At 51.7% G+C, this 18,737-nt stretch overlaps 4 protein-coding genes across 4 annotated transcripts; 3 read left to right on the forward strand and 1 right to left on the reverse strand.

The window, feature by feature from the left end:
• Positions 1-2,662: 2,662 nt before the first annotated feature.
• On the reverse strand, positions 2,663-3,577 carry UHO2_06124 (uncharacterized protein; the record flags this gene model as incomplete). Its single annotated transcript, XM_041560347.1, has 2 exons — positions 2,663-3,019; positions 3,092-3,577. 2 exons carry the CDS (start codon positions 3,575-3,577, stop codon positions 2,663-2,665), a joined length of 843 nt encoding a protein of 280 aa, XP_041416281.1.
• Positions 3,578-5,523: 1,946 nt separating this feature from the next.
• On the forward strand, positions 5,524-5,880 carry UHO2_06125 (putative ATG8 - essential for autophagy; the record flags this gene model as incomplete). The annotated part of the gene is made up of 1 exon (XM_041560348.1): positions 5,524-5,880. One exon carries the CDS (start codon positions 5,524-5,526, stop codon positions 5,878-5,880), a length of 357 nt encoding a protein of 118 aa, XP_041416282.1.
• A 1,696-nt stretch (positions 5,881-7,576) lies between these two features.
• UHO2_06126 (uncharacterized protein) lies at positions 7,577-13,567 on the forward strand (the record flags this gene model as incomplete). The annotated part of the gene is made up of 1 exon (XM_041560349.1): positions 7,577-13,567. The coding sequence occupies one exon, from the start codon at positions 7,577-7,579 to the stop codon at positions 13,565-13,567; it is 5,991 nt and encodes a 1,996-aa protein (XP_041416283.1).
• Positions 13,568-15,393: 1,826 nt separating this feature from the next.
• Positions 15,394-18,714, forward strand: UHO2_06127 (putative oligopeptide transporter; the record flags this gene model as incomplete). The annotated part of the gene is made up of 1 exon (XM_041560350.1): positions 15,394-18,714. The coding sequence occupies one exon, from the start codon at positions 15,394-15,396 to the stop codon at positions 18,712-18,714; it is 3,321 nt and encodes a 1,106-aa protein (XP_041416284.1).
• Positions 18,715-18,737: the final 23 nt, after the last annotated feature.

The following is an 18,737-nucleotide window of genomic DNA, read 5'->3' on the forward strand; positions in this document are numbered from 1 at the left end:
TGAGGCCCAAACCTTTGAATCCTGAACACTGCCAGGCTGTCCAACAACTGATTCAACAATCTGCAGTGAGTGTGGCAGGATCACCAGTGCTACATTGATGCTGTGGAAGCCTTTGTAGCAGAAGTGCTCTCGACTGAGCACTCCTGGCTTCCAGGCAAGAGGGATGTGTGTGCCATCCACCACAAGCCAGCCCTTACCCCACTCTTCAACCCCATTTGTATTGCACACCCAGGCAGAAGCATGTTGTCTCTCTCCCTCTGAAGCAAACTGCATGACCTTGTTGTTTAGCTCAAGGAGGCCAGTGACTGTGTGATTGGTGTATCCAACAATGCTCCCAACACTGCAACCACATTGCAAAGCAGCATCACATTCACCACCTCCATTTCCAGAATGGCCGAGTCTGTACAAAGCCACTGAAAGAATCTCTTGCACTTTGTTGAGAGACATCACACCTGAGCTGCTGTAGTTCCACCGGAAAGCCTCTGTTTGCTGGAGTCAGATGGCGAGATTGTTGAATGCTTCAGGTGACATATGAACAAGTCCATGAAACATCCTATGATTGCTTGATTCGTACCTGTTGAGAAGGTGGATAAGCTTATTGGCATGGCCAAGAGGAGTGCAACATGTGATTGTGTACCTTTGCTTGCATATGAAAGTGTACAAGCAGACAAGGTGTTGTGAGAGCAGAATTGGGTCACCATCATCATCCAAGTTGTTGATGTCAGTGCTGCAGGAGTGCTGCACTCTGTTGGTGTTTTGGATGACCTCTGCAGGTATAGAGAGCTCGAGAGTGTGGACAATGTCATTGAGAATTACTTGCTTGTCACTGTAGTGCACCATGGCTGGAAGGAGGAAGGGAGTTGGAGAGGGAGCATGGAGAGGGGGAATGGAGAGGGGGGATGGAGAGGGGGGATGGCAGCAAGAGCAATGCCAAAAGGTTGCAGAGTGGAGTGGTGGTAGTAATGGAAGAGGTGTGAGAGTGAAATTTTTTGTTTAAATGCTTTTGAGCTCATTATGTGACTGTGCTGCACATCATTTTTATTCACCTCATACTTGCACTCTACAGAAAAACACTCAGAAATGACTTTGCATTGAGACCAGATGATAGTACATGTAATGCTACAAGACAGGAAGATTGAATGAAGAGTCCATGTTGTTGTTGTTGCTGGTGTTCTGACAAGCATCCTGTTCGATGCTGGCCTGAGAAGCAAGGAGGTGCACCATCTCCATCACCATTTCACGATCACATGTGCAAACACATTCATTGCACTCTTTCTCCTCCCTCTCATGATGCAGGCACATCTCCTCATGCTTGGTACACTCAGCCTCCAGTATTTTCTCATGTCTGGTGCATTCCTGTTCAAGCTGCAGGTGGATCTGAAGGGTATCAATGGAAGAACAATAGAAAGCTTCAGCAAGTGTGTCGCACTTGTGATCAAGGGCACCTTGCTTGTGCTTGGTGCTGGGAGAGAGCTGGGCTGAAGATTGAGAAGAGGTGGAATCAGAGACATCCAAACTGCCAGCAGTGGAGGAAGGTGGTCGAGCCTGCAAAGGTGAAGGTGAAGATGTGTTAAAGATGTCATCATCACCAGCGCCAGCAAAGGATGCACCAGAAGTGGATGCTGTCAGGGGTCTCGCGCCTGAAACCCAGGTCGGTCTGTCGAGATACTCGGTGACTATCAAACTGTGTGACAGCTATTGTCTCGGTATCGGTGACTATCAAGTTGCACAGTGACAACAGGTGGTGTTCGTTGTATATACTATCGTAGGTTTTGGCTGACCTCTGTGGACACTCCGTTCAGGGGTAGCTTGGCATGATCAATATCAATGCTTTGGTTATGATGACACCAAGGTCTGGTGTGAGTGTTGATGATGATGAGGTTGATGATGTTGGTGATAAGGTTGGTGAGTGTTGATGATAATGAGGTTGATGGTGTTGGTGATAAGGTTGGTGGCATCAACACGAGTGTCCAGTGTGTTGACTTGATGCTTGAAGTGATCCCCGGACTGCAGTGGACTACTGCCTTCGGTTCTATCTTGATCTGGACTGCTAACCTGCTATGGGCACCTTCAGATGTCAGGTAGTGGTGATACAACACACACACTACGATGAGGAGCAACCTTGATAGATTGCTGCTATGCTGACTGAAACTAATATATACTTATGCTGAAGTGATAACTAGTTATGGTGAGTAGAGTGGATGAGGATCCACTCGACCTTTGATGATGAGAAAGCATGGTTATATACCTCTTCACAGCATCGCCAGCGATGCTGCTCCTGCTCTCTACTCCAGAGAGTACCTTCTTCATTGAGTACTGTTCAGGGGCCTCTCCTGCCTGCTTGGTACCCCTGTGCCTCTTGAACTGTGTCAACTCCTTCGACACTGCTCCTCCTCCTTGCTACCCTGCTTGTTTGGCACCCTTGTGCCTCCTGAGTGATGTTGACTCCTTCGACACTGCTCCTCCTCCTCAGGACCTGTCGACCCTGCTCTTCTCGAGCCCCTGAGTGGTAACCATCTGCATGCTCCTTGAGCTTGGTCCTCTTCGTGGCTGTGCCTGGCCCTCCTCGCATCTGGGCTCGGTCCTCCTTTGCATGTGAGTCCATAGGAGTCCATGGTCTCCATGGAGACTGCACTACGACCATGCTCTCTAATGGTATCGACTAGATCTTTGATACCTGTGCTCCTTCCATATGAACCAGTGACCCTCCTGCTTCTTGAGCATCCAGGCCCATGACAGATGCAACAGCAGCCGGGGGGTTGGTGGGTTTGATCAAGTCGAGAATAGGAGGCAAACCACAGCTGTGAGTGCTGTGATCGTACAGCTCACTGCCACAAATATCCATGGGTATGTCAGCTGAGCCATTCAAAGGCATGTCAGGCTCGTCATTGCTGGTGAAGTCAAGACTGGGAGTTGTGATAAGTGCTTCAGGATCAGCATTGAATTGGCCATTCATCATCTCATGCATCCTTTCAAACCAAGCATACTTTGTTGACAGGGCAATGCGAGATACATAGGACTGTTTAAAATTGAAAGTATGAATCAGCATCCAAGCATACTATTGCAAGCAACAAAGATCACCAAAACTTACTGGGTTGGATGCATCCATGTCCTCCAGCAGTGTACCAGCTCCAGTGGGTGAAAGCTTCTTCTTCTCCCTGTAGTATGTCTCTAGCAGCCACCTCAGCTTGGACTTGATGCGATTGGGATCGACAGATGTGCCTGGGAAAATCATCTTGGAGATATCCTGAAAAATGGGATGTTTGCAAAGTTTGAGGGCTGGATTGCTCTCAGCCGATTCTCGAGATGGCAGCAGAGTGTGCTGGTAGGAGTCATTGTTGTAGAGGATAGTGACAAGGTGAAGAACATTGGCACCTGACCATGTCAAGTTCTTCTTGCCTGTGGCAGATCTAGAGGCTTGAGTTGGACAGGAAGTGTGGATGTCAGGAGCACTTGTAGAACCAGATTGAGACAGCACAGGCACGCTTTTGGTCTGAGTTGCAGAGCTTGTAGGTGTAGTGGATTGGCATAACAACTCTGCAGAGATGTCACCAGAATCATCAGTGGAGGAGGTCATGTTGAATGAGCACAAGGAAGAGGGAGTGAGCAAAAGTGCAACAAGAGTGAGGAAAGGAGAGAAGATGTGGAGTGATAAAAAAACCACGTTTTTGCAAATGCACCTCCTGAGGTGCATTTTTGAAAATGCGGTTTTTTTTCCCCTTTGCAGAGCTTATGTAAGCTTTTGCGTTTTTTTGAAAAACATGCTCTTGAAAAAACCTGGGTTTTTAAAAATGCAAAAACTTTGATACCCCCTACAGTCAAAATTGATCATCTTGTATGTCCCGATCTCGAGCAGCATCGGCGATGACCAAAAAAAAAAAAAAGCCTAACAGAGCTTGATGGACTATGCAAACGCATGAGAGCAGCATCGAAAATCACGTTATGGTACTTAGCTCGGCTGAGCCTTTTCTGCTGAGGGAAATGATCCAATGATGCAAGTTGACATAAGCCATTATGGGAGGGATCGGGGCAAACCAATCTGACTGGAAATGGAGCAAGGACCGATCCAATCAGAGATTGGCTACAACACAGTCCCACACATTGTCAAGCTAGGTCATGAAGAAGGATGCTCCCACACTCGGCATGAGCCATGATGATGTATAAATATCAAGCTGAGAGCACTAGGCTCTCACCATGTTCCTTTGGCCAATTGAGTATAATTGTTTCTGTCTAAAAACTAGCAGTGACATTGTACTTAGACTCTACCTGATTGCCAGTTATCGGGACCAAACTCCAACATTAGGGGGTTTCAGGTTGTTTTTTTTTTTTTTTTTTTTTTTTTTTTTTTTTTTTGAGTTTTCACTTGCGTCGAATATTCATTACTTACGTAAGCTCTGCCATTTTGGAAAATACCCTAGTTTTTGAAAACACTGCCTCAGTAGTACCAATGCAGCAGAGTTTTCAGAATTGGACCTGAATTTTCACTCACATGATGTTGCATGTGATGTTGCACGTGATCTACTTGCACAAATGCCTCCACTTTTCCTGCACAGCTTGTTTTGCATGAACCCACAGTGTCAATAATGACTGTATATACTTTGATTGTGTGACAAGAGTGTTAAAGATGGTGGAGCTACAAGGTGGTTTGGATTTCGGAACTGCTTCATTTTCCGGCCGACACTACCCTCCCTTTGTTGGCTTCAAAAATTAACCCTCTAAAAACACAGCTTACATTTGGGGGCATCAATTTTCTGAGCTTTTTTTAGTATTGGAAGACTCTAGTTTTCGTGGGCAAAAAAAAACTGAAACCCCCTATTTTCAGAGTGCAACACACCAAACAGGGTTCAGCGCTCTTTCGCTCGTTTTTATTATTTTATTATTTTATTTTTATTTTTATATATTATATGAGAAAGAAAAGAAAGGGTCCTCCTGGCTGAGCACGGCAAGTGGTCCGTGAATGGCGAGAGAGAGGGAAAGCCCAGCTGATATGTGGAGCGTGCGTTGTTGCACTGCGCGCGTGTGTTCAGCCAGTCAATCAAGTGTGCGGATGGAGCAGCCGTTCATCCCCTGCTCAGCCTCGCTCCTCCTCCACACTTGCCCAGCTACGGTCACCATCTCTATCTCCATCCGTCGTTGCTACTCTATCTTCAACATTACGACCATCACCAACACATCAACACTTTCGTCTTTGCTTCGGTCTCGCCACCTTGATCACAATTCTGCAAGTCATCTTGCCGCTGATAACAACGTACACGACATAGACTTGGTTCGATAGTCCTCCTGCCCTTGCTATCCTTTTGATAACGGGTGAAGCTTTCAACGGCTTCCGCTCTTGAAGCACTTTTCCAACTTCGAGGTTGGATCCTTGTATTGTTTGCATTCGCAAGCGCACTCCTCACCGATCCTTGAGGTCAAGGCGTAAGCGACTCTTCGGTGAACCGATAACAACGGCCTTCTCCCACACGTCTCGGAACAAGTTCAGCATCTGCTGAATCCACATATTCACCACAATCAGTTTCCAAGATGCGCTCAGCTTTCAAGAACGAGCACTCATTTGAGAAGCGCAAGGCCGAGGCGGAGCGTATTCGTCAAAAGTACCCTGATCGCATCCCTGTCATCTGCGAAAAGGCGGATCGCACCGATATCCCAACGATTGACAAGAAGAAGTATCTTGTGCCCTCAGATCTAACCGTGGGCCAGTTTGTCTACGTCATTCGCAAGCGAATCAAGCTCGCACCCGAAAAGGCCATCTTCATCTTTGTCGACGAAGTCCTGCCTGCCACCGCAGCACTCATGTCAGCCATCTACGAAGAGCACAAAGACGAGGATGGCTTCTTGTACGTCTCCTACTCTGGCGAGAACACTTTTGGCGATCTTTGACGTCGGACCACCGTCTGAAGGCCTATGTCGAGAGTGTCTGTACTTGGCTTAAGCCTCAAGGGAGCGCCGATTGTGCATCGAACTCACATCTCTGCCCCAATCCATCTTGCGGTTCCTGGAGACTACGCTCGCTGCAGCCAACGCCACATCAATCGCACAGTGGCTCACAGTTTTAGGCTTCATTGCTGGTTGGGCGTTGGTTTCTTTACGCCCGATGGCCTTAACAAAGCTAACCGCTCCTGGACAATCCTTACCTCCAATCTGTCCAGCACGCTTTCCGCTTCTCCTTCCGCATCAATGTCCTATCTCGACTCGCCTTTTAGTCGTCCTGACATGCTCTCTTCCGCTTCGTTCTGTTTGTAATCTACGTATCTTTCGCTCCGGCCCTGTCTTGCTATCAAATCATCTACTGCACTGTCCTGCTCGTGGCTACGTACTCGATCGTTCCTGCTTTCGGCTCAACTTTTCTGAGCCAACGGCGAAGCGTAAAGTCGTCACTCGCTCGACCAAACGAGGTAAGGCTTCCCTCAACGATTACGGCGGATCGTCTCTCAATGGGTGTCAATAGCCCCACATCATAGCTCGATCGATACCGGACAGACAATCAATGGTGGAAGCAAGTCTATCAAACGGCTTTGCTCACTGTGTAATGCACTTAATATATATAGCAAGTACAGTATGCCAAAACGTGGAGGCTACTGGCGAAGCGTTGCCAGTTGCTGTCGAGACTTGTCGAGGAAGGCTAGCTTAATTTGTTTGTTTCTTCGTTCGGACCGCTGCTTGGGCGTTGATTGGCGCACAAAGGGTTCATACAAATCCACAAACAACGTCGGGTGACGAGGAGTAACTCAAGAGCTGTAGACTGCAAAGATCGACACAGCACAGCGTGATAGAGTTGCTGATCTTGCTGTTAGCGTGGTGTGTTGACGTTCGACTCGTCCGGTTATGCCTTGTCGAGATCTTGCCAATATCCAGCTTTTTCCCTTTTTTTCTTTTTTTTTTTTTTTTCTTTTTTCTTTTTTCTTTTTTCTTTTTTTCTTTTTTTCTTTCTTTTTCCAGCTGAGAAGCGCAGCAGCAAACAGTAACACTGAGCAACAGCAAAGACACTCAGAGCTCGTGAAGGAAATCGGGCACGGCGGAAAGGCGGAAAATGGAAGTGATGATTGGTCTGGAGACCTTTCTCATTTGCTCGCGATGAAGATCCTTTCCTCGTCCTCGACATCCTGCCAAAGACGTGCATCATCATCAGTTTAGCTTCGGCACCGTCCTGGTCACAACAACAGCAAAAGGCCTCATTTGACGAGTGCCGAACCACCATAAACGACATCTTCCTAACTTCCTCTTTCGAAACGCCATCTCCAAAAAGTGCGGAACGCGACCAAGGCGCAGCACGATCCTCGACTTGCTGCGATTTCTCTCCTCGCCGGTCTTTCTGAAGGAGCTTGACAACGCTCACCTAGCCTCACTTCTCATCCATATCAACATTCTCCAACGTCCTATCCATAATCATGTCTTGTATCTGAAGCTTTCGAAATATCGGCTCAAATCACAAGACGAGTGCAATTTGACTCGCATCATTGTCTGCATCTCTCTAACCACTCAGCAGTCACGCCCTGAACGATACTGGTCCAATCGTTCGCTTGCCAGATAGGATACGTTTGCCATCATCAGAAGCACCCGAACATTCATATTTACCATGGCTGAAGAACGTCCTAAAGAGCCAGAGATCAAGGTCTCGGAAGATGGCATTAACGCCAATTTCAGCCTGTCGCCCAGACTCGATCAGCCTCCTTCACGACCGATCGGCTCAGCGCTTCGAGGCAGACATCACCACCACAACCGCAACCACTCGATCGACACAAAGGATCGCACCAGCCCCATCCTAGGTTTCGCTCCCTTGCAATCTTCGGATCGATCCTGGAGCGTTGCCGACCTGGGCGGTGCCGACCAACACTCCTCCTCCTCTTCCTCCGACTCGGCATCTTTGGATCCATCTCGTGCTCTGAACAGCTCCAGCGACCATCCACGATCCAAATCAGCATCTGCCATCAACCTGTCCGCTTCCGCCTCGCCCAACCTGTACCCATCGTCAGCACGAAAAGTCAGCGCTGGTTCTAGCTCGAGCAGCAGTAGCACCGGCAGCACCTCGCCTGATGCAAACTTCTCATCCGAGTCACGGCGATCTGGAGCTCGCACCGCAGATCGATATCAGCCCAATGGATCCACACACCATCTCACTGAAGGCAGCAACCGACGCACTGCCTCTCCCGCCCGCAGCTTCGCCGGTGCTCCCATCTCGCCACGCTTGCAGTCCACCATGTCGGCACACGCTGGCCTCGCCCATGTCCGTCGCACCAGTGCTGATCTCTCGCCAGCACCCTTCCGAGCTCCTTCGCCGATCTTCCTTCCATCCGTATCTCCGCCCCCTGGGCCCACAAATCCTGACCCACAACACAGCTGGGATTCAGTTTGGCCACGCTCTTCGACTCCAGATCGTACCGATCAGCTCCGTCGCATGGGCTCCTGCTCTCCCGTGGCCGCTTCTCCTGGTGGTGCATCCCCCTCTGCGCTGTCAGATTCAATGAACCTGTCCAGGTCTCCTTCGACTTCGTTTGAGTCAAGCTCTCCAGCTGGATCCTCTAACACGGTACTCGGTAGACCCAAGGCAAGACGACCGCATGAGCTGCGTGGATCATCCTCATCGCCCATCCTGCGCATCAGCCCCAGCGGCCTTCGCGACAACCATGACTCGTCCAAAAACCCTCGCAGAAGTCTGGAAGCGGCCAAAACAGAACCTAGCATCAGGATCGGCTTCACTCCGCCAGCTGCGCAAGGCGCTCCCGGAGAGACTTGGCGGCCGTCAAGTGCTGGCGCTGCCGTTTCTTCTCAGAGCCCAGCAAGTCGCGTGCTCTCACCAGCCACGGAAGCAACACCCCAAGTCGATGCAGCAACTGCAACTGTGTCCCATCGCTCTAGTGGCGCCTCGGGTCTCTCATGGATGCCAGAACGCGCCGAATCTCCTTCAGCAACTTACGCTGCCGATCCAAGGAAGCGATCGACCTCGGTGCCTGTGCCGCACGCACTACCACTCCCAACCAGAACGCCGTCGCCCAAGATCTCGCCTACTTCGCCCTTCCTTGAGCTGTCTGCTTCATCCGCTATGGGATCCAACAGCTCCAATATGGGTCTCAGCGAAAGCCCGCCCAAGACACGCAGCTTCATCGCCATGCCGCCTCGGTCGGGCTACGAACTCAGCGACGATCCAGATGACGTCGGTTCTGAGGAGGATGGCTCTAACTCGGAGAGGGAAAGCGTGGGTACCAACGACGAGGACCTTGAAGGGTCTGAATACGATGATGAGGACGCCGCCGACGACGGTGATGCCATGGACCACGATAATGATGATGAGGAGGACGATGACGACGGCGAGCGTCGCGAAATGCCGGCAGATGACGAGGAAGGTCAAGTTAATGGCACATATGCATATGATGACTCGCATAATCAAGATGCAGGATCACAACAAGAAAGGTCCTCGCAGTCCAACGACATCACAGCACCTGAACGACCTACGCTACCGAAGCGACCTAGTCTCACCCGATCTGGCGTGGTGCCGCCTCCCATCACCGTTGTCGACCACATACGCAGTCCCTTAGATCCACTCGCCCAAGCTGAGAACTCTGCTCGAGCGCTTGCTGCGCAAAAAGGATCGACTGGCAGTGCCATGCTCAACTTCTTCCGTGACGAGCCCAGCGCGCAAGATTCGCAGCAGCTTGGTCTCAGCGGCGATGCTCAGGTCGGAGATGCCGTCATGCCCTCGGCCCTCGGTCTTGATGCAGGCGAGGCACAGCCTCTCGACGCCATGATGGAGGAAGGCGGTAGCGGTCTCGCCGGAGATGAGGACGACGACGACGATGACGAGCATGGCTTCGGTGGACTCGAGAACGCAGAAGAGGGCCTCAACACGCTCGAGCGCATCTTCTTATTCGCCAAAAGCGACCAGGCCTACCACAGAGTCTTGGTGTCGCAGTCGCTGCCGGAATGGATCCGCGAAGTGGAGCTCAACGATGCGGTCGAGTACATCATCCCGTTGCTCAACGGCCTCGCCACGGACGAGCTCGACGTGTGCGCTGCGTTCGCACCTGAGATTGGCCGCGTCATGTGGTTCTTCTTCCGCAACTGTCCCATCGCTGAGCTCGCCGACGAGTCGACCGAGATGCACAACGCAGACGACGAGGAGTCAGAAAGGGCGTCGCGACCCAAAATCAGCCTCACAGCCTTCACGACACTGCTATGTGCTCTGTTGCTCAACCAGAACACCATCATTGCCGGCGCTACCCAGCAGTCCCTTGTACATCTCTTCTATCGCCTCGACCGACGCGACCTCGAGTACTCCAAGGAGGAGCTTGCAGAAAAAAGCCAGGAGGAGATCCAGGCTCGACAGCAAGAGCAGGATCTCGAGAGCTACGTTACACATGCTTCTGGCAGAGATGGCCAGCCCGTACCCCACGAAGACTACCACTTTGACGACAACGCCCGCTTCGCCGTCAAAAACGAGCTTCTTGAGAATGTGGCGCTCGCGCTCGCACAACTCAATCACGGTCGCAGTGGCGCTGAACAGGGAGAGCAGGAGAGCCAAAATAGCAACGTTTCATCCGAGCCGATGTCTGGCGAAGCAGATGGTCAGCACCAAGCACAATCCTCGAATACCGAAGATCAGGCCATGGAGGAGGACAAGGCAGACAGCGCAGAGAAGAACGAATTCACTGCCGCATTAACAGAGTCGTCAGAGACCCAAGCGGCTACAAACGACGCAATGGACGAAGAGCAAGATCTGGAAGTGGCAAACTCGTGGGGTCAGAGCGGCAACAACATGTTTGGTCACCAGAGCGACGGCTCAGGCAGTGATGTTCAGATCGACGAGGATGAAGAGTCGGCTGTTGGCCGCATGGCCTCGGTCAGCCTTCTCGCGGCCCTTGCTGCTGACGAGCTCATCCCACAAGACACGCTTCTGAACCGTTTCGCCCCCGAGGTGCTCAAGCTCATCGACGACGGTGCCTTCTACGTACGCAAAGAGGTGGCTAGCTCGCTTGGACCGTTGTCACGCAACATGACAGTTGAGTCCGTTGAGAACACGGTGCTACCAGCACTGAACAAGGCGATCCATGACCGCAACTGGCACGTCCGTCAAGCTGCATGCTTCTCAATCCCCGCCATCCTTGGAAGACTCAACGAGAAACTGCGTCGCGACCAGACTCTCCTCTTCATGCGGGCGCTGATCAATGATGTCTCACGTCAGCTAAGGATGGCTGCGCTCGAGATCATCGGCGAGGTGATCTATATGTTCCACAATACCGAAGTCGGCGTGCCCGAGGAGCTCATTCGGTTCTTCCTTGGTGAGCCATTCGATGGTCCACCGCAGCAAGGCGATGCGTCGTTGACATTCGACAAGACGAGCGATCAGACCGGAACCGAGGCGCTTTTTGAGGAAGAGAGCGCTATGATGATGGACGGCAATGTCGATCTCGGCGTGCCCTCGTCTCCGCGAGATGACCAGGACTCGCTTCTAGCCAGCTTCGGGTACGGTGGTAACGACAGCTCGATGATGGATGCTGATCCGTGGGACACCAAATTCCGCGTCGACAACTATGATCCAGAACGTCCTCTTGTGGTTGCCTACAACCTTCCTGCTGTGGTGCTCACGCTAGGCGCAAACCAGTGGAGCCGACTCAAGCTGACCCATGCCGAGCTGACCAGAAGCCACAGGCCGAAAGTCAGGAAGAGCTTGGCGGCGTCCTTGCATGAGATCGCTAAGATCATTGGCCAAGAAGCGACGCGCGATGATCTGCTGCCGGCAGCAACGCGATTCATCAGCGACGACGACGCTGAAGTACGTACGGCCATGTTCGACAACATCGACGTGTTCCTGTCCTGCTTGCCTCAGGCTGGTGCTGAAAATATGCTCTGGGAGCTCCTTTCACAGTGGTCTTCGGGCTCGTTGAAGGACTGGCGTTTGCGAGAACGTCTGGCGCTGCACATCCCAAGCATGGCTAAGCAATTCTTGCTGAACGACGAAGATGGCAACTTGGTGTCGTTGATGCAGCTTGCACTTGCCGACCCTATCAGCGCCGTTCGAGATGCGGGTATTCACTGTGTGCCAAATTTGTACAAGGCATTCGCGGAGCACGATCAGGTGATAGCGGATGGCTTCTTGGGCATGGTCAGCGATCTCGGAGAGAGCCCAGGCTACCGACTGCGTGTGGCCTGTCTGCTCTGCATCGGTGCTTTGGTTGAGTCGGGCATGCAGAGGTCATCTTGCGAACTATTGCTGCTTAGCCGACTCAATCAGATGGGCAACGACAGTGTGGTGGATGTTCGCATCGCTCTCTCTCGTACACTGGGACAGATGTGCCGCAAGGATGAGCTGTACGCGCTTCCTCAGTCTCGATCAGAGGAACTCAACAAGCTGATCGCTAAGCTCGCACACGATGAAGCGGACGAGGTCCGACAACCTTTGACCGGGATCCTGTCAGAAGAGGAGCTCAGTCGCTTCGCCACGCTTCCACGACCGGAAGGCGCAACAAGGGAAGCTACACGCAAGCTTGTGCTTGGACCTGCGGATGGTAGACCGCATCGTCCCGAGGGCGAAGGTGGCTTGACCAACAACTTTGTCGATGCAGATGAAGATGACAGCGACATCAATGTGTTCCACATGGATGACGAGAGCAATACGGGCGAGGAGGCTCCAGGTGACGACAAGCACGACGATAAAGAGAGTCAGGCAGGAATGGAAGCCGACTCAAACTTGCCTGGTCACCTGAGTCAAGCACAGTCGGCTCAGCATCTGGAAATGTCTCGTGCGAGCATCTTTGGTGGGGCTAAGCGACAGACGGATCTGGACTTTGGCTCGGACTGGGTCAACGCCAACGGACCTGCGTTCTTCGACTATGGCGACAAGGATGATGCCGACGAGATTGAAGATGAGGAGGGGCTGGATGAGGAGCCTCACCATCTGCTGAATGTGGACCGGGACTCGAGTGGCTCTGGCGAGTTGATTGAGCACGATGCGCTCAACGAAGACGGCCAGACGCAGAACAGCGAGAAGGAAGCCGAGGGAGCGGATGCAAACGGTCAAAAAGAGGATGAGGAATTGCAACAAGCAGCGGACAAGAGCATGGAAGAGGCAGATGCGGATCACGGGATCACGCTCTCTTCACCTCAACGTGGACTCGTCGGAGCCACAGGTTTTGGCGGTGAGGGCGATACTTCATCGGATAGCCCTAGCCGACCGAGCTCTTGTGCTGCTGCTGCTGCTGCTGCTGCAGGCAGTGGACAGAACAAAGCAGCTGATCCGTTCCTCGCCTTTGTCGCTGGATGCCGATCGCAAGACCTCTCGAAGCTGCATTTGGATCTGAGCGGTCGCGAACCTCGCTTGGGTGCGACGAAACGTTGCCGATTGTCAAATGGTACAGCCGCACGCCAAGGCGAGGAGGGCGGCGATGAGGGAGAAGTCCTGCAAAGTCCAAATGGAGATGAAGAGATGATGGGCTCTACGCGATATTTTTCCAAGTCTTCAGGCGACTGGTCGCAGCTTCGAGGCGATGCTCCTCCGCAGCAAAGCACAAGTCAAGGCAGCGGCGAGACTGGATGGGAAGCGGAAGCTGGCGAAGACGACTTTGTTCAAGTCTAGGAGGGTTCACATCTAGGATCTCTCGATTCTGGTTCGTGAACATGAATCAGCACCTTGGTAGCATGTTGGATTTCTCATATGTACTTTATGTCTGCTAGCACCCAAGCACGTTGAGATGCTTTAAGTTAGTCAAGTCTGCGGCAGAACGTGGGCACTACTTTGTCGGCTGACAGGTGAGAGAGAACAACAACAAAAAAAAAAAAAAAAAAAAAAAAAAAAAAAAGAAAGGGGGAGAAATGCCGTCTGGACTCAATCGCACGAAATAAAACCGAGAAAGTATAAACCTAACACGAACAAACCAAGTCAAAGACCCGGGCTTTGGTGAAGAGAGGAGCGGAGAAGCGGAACAATTTGATTGTTAAGTCCAGCCCAGACGCCCCGGCCTTCAGGACTGACTGATCACGTGATGCATTCACCCTTGCAAGAGGGTTCAAATTGCAACTGTCAATCATCTGATCTGACAAGTGGAAAGCGCTTTTCTACCAATCCTACTCGGCTGGTTCTTGGCTCGCTATCAACTGGTCAGGCCGGGCACACACGCGCCCCTTACGGCAAGGAAGGATAGCCTTTGATCGGTGTCTCGCTTCCATCTTTCTCCCTTTATCTGCGCGCCCGGCATTTGACTGCTTGGTTGTTTTGTTTCTCTGTTTCTTGGTTTGATCCGAGAGAGTAGAGTTGAAGTTGCTAGACTGGAGAAAGGAAAGTGAAGGAGAAGAGAAGAGAAGAGGAGCGATATTCGAGCCTAAGGTGATGGTATCATTCCGTATCTTGCCTGTTCCCTTGGCATCGTGAGCGATGAGAAGAAAGGAAAGCTCCAGTCTCTTGTGTGAAGCAAGGTTGAGAGCAGTCAAGCCTTTGCTACTGTCACTGTGAGTGTGCGCTTACCACGGTTCCTAACTGCCTCACCACTGTCAAGCCTCGTTTCTGTGACCAAAAAGAAAGCGTAAAACATTATTTACAGTCTCTTCCACTGCTGACTGCGATGTGCGGCCCTGGCTTAAGCGAGGATACAGTTCAATTCCCCACTCTCTCATGGGAATGTGCTTGCTGTAACTTGACTCCATTCGCACAGAGTTGAAACCAAAGACGCCAAGCTACAGAAGCGCAAGATTCGCTGTGCTCTGCTCTGTGTGTGTGTATGTATGTGTTTGTGTGTGTGTGTGTACGTGCGCTCGTGCCTCGTTACACGGGGTCCCTGTGCCCTGTGCCCTGTGCCCTGTGCCTGTCCCGTTGGTCGATTGCGCAGTTGCAGCAGAGTGGCACAAGCCAAGGTCACCACAGCGTTCCGATTTGCTTGCGGTTGGTTGCTAAGTGCGAGGCAAGCGTATCTTGAGTGTCTGCTTGCCGCCGTCTTCGCCGCTGTCCCCTCTTGCCTTGCCTGTCAAGCCTTTCTCAACTTGACTGTTCGTCGCTTCCTTGCTATCTGTTTCACCATCTTGGTTTCGTTTGCCAATCATCACCTTACCACACTTTCATCCTCCCCTTTGTCTTCAGCTTCACCCTTCATCCTTCCTATCACCGTCACTACGGCGACCGTTCGGAGGACTTGGATTCACTCTTTCTACTTGCAACTTATCATCACCTTGCATCGCCACCTCTCCCATCTTCCTCCTCGCCTCTGGTTCGCATCTGGCCCATCGGATTCCCTCGTTTCCGGATCTTCAAGGCCGCTTTTCACCACCTTTCCACCTGCAGTGCTTGACGTGTTCTGCCTTCATCTTTGCTCAACACCCACCTCGCACTGCACAGCTGGCCTCCTTCTATCCGGCTCGTTGTACTTTCAACCTCACCATTTTGGCTCTGCCACCACCACCACCCACACCGACATGAACCCTGCATCAGCTAGACCCACCACCGGTCGTTCCACCACAGCGCGGCCAACGACTGGCAGGCCTACTACAGGTCGTCCTGGTACACGTGCTGGTACCGCTGCCGCTCGTCCACCCACACACGGTCAAGGTGCTGCTGCTTACCCCTCACAAGAACACCAACAGCACCACCAATACATTCACGAAGAATGGGATGAGCAAGGCTACGAGTCTGATGATGATGATGGCCATGTCTTTGCCTTTGTTCCTCCCGATCTTGGCCCAGCACCCGAACTGCAGCATAACCCACTCGACCCCTCGATAGACAACCAGAACCGTCAACAGCAGCCACAACACCAAGACTATGCTGCACAACAGAATGCCGCCACCCCCAGTCCTCCTGCTGCTGCTGCCGCCGACGAGAATGAGACCTATTACTTTGACGAAGCTACCGGCGCTGTCTATGATTCGCAAGGTCGACTCGTCCATGTCTCGGCTCAAAACTTGGCAGCAGCAACTGCACAGCCAGATTCCCCATCTCATTCCCAAGTGCGTGGCCTGCAACAACAACAACAACAAGATCCCGACCCAAGAGCTTCCCCAGCCTCCGAGATCACCATGAACGACATTGCTGGCCAACGTGCAGTCGATCCTTCACAGTCGCTCAAACCAAGAGTTTCCACCGACAGCCGTTCCTACGACTCAGCAAGCACTTTCACCCGTGATGCATCAGTCCAGCCTCTCAACCACGCTCGTTCCTACGCCGCCTTCCCGTCTATGGACGCGCTCCCCGAAGTCGACTCTCTCCCCGCCAGTCGTAGTGGCACTTCCGACATGCGTGCTGCCCTCCCCCACGGCACACGAGATATCGGCACCACTGCAAGTGGCGGCATCTCCCTAGACCAAGCCATCCCCGCCCAGGGCAAACGTCAATCCGCACAAATCGACACTTACGCCTCCTCTCTTCCCGAGCTTCGCCGCAGCCCCGAAAGCGACGAGATCAAATACCCCCTCGATGCAGGAGACTACACCTACGAAGATGCCTACAAGGATGAATTCCACATGGTCAACTTTAACGATCTTGGCCAAGGTCACGGGTTGGTTCATCCCGCGATCCAGTCTGCCGAGGTTGGGTCGCGAGGTGTTAGGATGGTAGAGTTGGAGATGGAGATGGAAGAAGATTCGCCTTATCCGGAAGTGCGTGCTTCAGTTTCGAACATCGATGATACCGAGATGCCGGCGAATACATTGAGAATGTGGTTCATTTCTTTCCTCTTGACGATTGTCGCGGCGGGTGCGAATATGTTCTTCTCGCTACGATACCCTGCTCCGACATTTACGAGTACTATTGTGTTGCTGGTAGCATATCCGATCGGGAAACTGTTGGCAGCCATCATGCCCATCCGCGTCTGGACTCTGCCACGATGGCTAGGAGGTGCCGAATTCTCCCTCAACCCGGGTATCTATAACATCAAAGAACACGCCCTAACCTCGATCATGGCCAGCATCGCCATCGTTACCGCCTACTCTTTCAACGTCATCATCGTTCAAGATTCCGAACGATTCTACGGCGAACCGCGTCCGATTGGGTTTGATATCCTCTTCGTTTTGAGCGCACAAACCATCGGTTTTGGTCTCGCCGGAATGTGTCGCCGCTTCCTCGTTTGGCCAGCAAGCATGATCTGGCCACAAAACCTCGTCTCAGCTACCATTTTAAACACTTTGCATGCAGAAGAAGACGGTACAGATGGAAGCATGACCCGCTTCCGGTTCTTTACTGTTGTTGCCACAGGTGCTTTCTTTTTCTACTTTGTTCCCGGCTACCTTTTCACCGCATTGTCGTTCTTCAACTGGGTTTGCTGGATTTGGCCAAACTCCATTCCTGTAAACCTTGTCTTTGGTACAGTAAGAGGGCTAGGGTTCTCAGTGCTCACGTTCGACTGGACGCAGATCATCTTTATCGGATCGCCATTGGTTACACCTTGGTGGGCAGAGTGTAATATCTTTGCTGGTTTCGTTGGGTTCTTTTGGATTATTGCGCCCATTATGTATTTCAAGAATGTTTGGTATCAGTCTTACCTGCCGTTCAACAGTTCGGCCTCTTGGGATCGGTTCGGTAGACCTTACAACATCTCCCGCGTCATTCCGAATGGGTTGGATCTGGATAAGGAGGCTTATGAAGCATATTCCCCGCTCTACCTCAGCACTACTCTATCCCTCGTCTACACAACCGGGTTTGCCATGCTTACTTCGGTATTGACCCACACCGCTCTTTATCACGGCAAGGCCTTAAAGAAAGGATTGCAGAGGATTAGGACAGAAGAGGACGACGTACACGCAAAGTTCATGCGTCACTATCCCGAAACTCCCGATTGGTGGTATGCATGCGTTTTCCTCGTCGCCCTCGTATTCGGCGTTGTAATGGTCGAAATTTACCATACTGGTCTTCCCATCTGGGGCTTGGCCATCTCAGTCCTCATCCCAGCGATCTACATCCTACCTACAGGCTTCGTATATGCTATGACAGGTCAAGCGATCGGAACGAACCTAATCGGAGAACTTATCGTTGGGTATATGCTTCCTGGAAAACCACTGCCGAATATGATCTTTAAGGCTTTCGCCCTGCAGGGATTGATTGGAGGATTGCAGTTTGTACAGGATCTAAAGTTGGGGCATTATATGAAAATCCCTCCTCGCTTGACCTTCATCGCACAGCTAACCGGGGTTGTGGTCGCTTGTTTCGTCCAACTCGGAGTGAAGACTTGGATGTTTTCCAACATTGATGGCCTCTGTAGTCCGAATCAAGCGGATAGCTTTACCTGTCCTCATATCAGTGTTTTCTATACCGCCAGTTTGGTATGGGGAGCAATTGGACCAGCGAGGATGTTCGGTACGGAATCCATATACCGGCCTATGTACTGGGCGATGCTGTTTGGCGCTCTTATCCCTATTCCATTCTGGCTTCTGGCTCGACGATTTCCCCGATCATGGATCCGCTATATCAGCTGGCCGGTGATTTTCGCAGGCGTAAGCTACATCCCTCCGGCCTCAGGCCTCAACTACGCAGCATGGTTCAGCGTCGCTTTTGTCTTCCAATACCTCGTCCGCAAGTATAACTTCAGATGGTGGAGCAAGTATAACTTCGTTTTGGCAGCAGCCTTGGATTCAGGAACAATTATTAGCACAATTGTCGTCTTTTTCGCATTACTCTTGCCGAAAAATGGTAGTTTGCAGTTGAATTGGTGGGGAAATAAAGTAGTTGCTACAACTTTCGATTCTAGAGGATATGCGCTCGATAATGTTCCTTACGGTGGTTTTGGTGATACTCCTCACTACTGAGCAAACGACACATTTGCTTTTGT

This window comes from Ustilago hordei, assembly GCF_900519145.1.
Source record: "Ustilago hordei strain Uho2 genome assembly, contig: UHO2_contig_17, whole genome shotgun sequence".
NCBI classification, from domain to species: domain Eukaryota; kingdom Fungi; phylum Basidiomycota; class Ustilaginomycetes; order Ustilaginales; family Ustilaginaceae; genus Ustilago; species Ustilago hordei.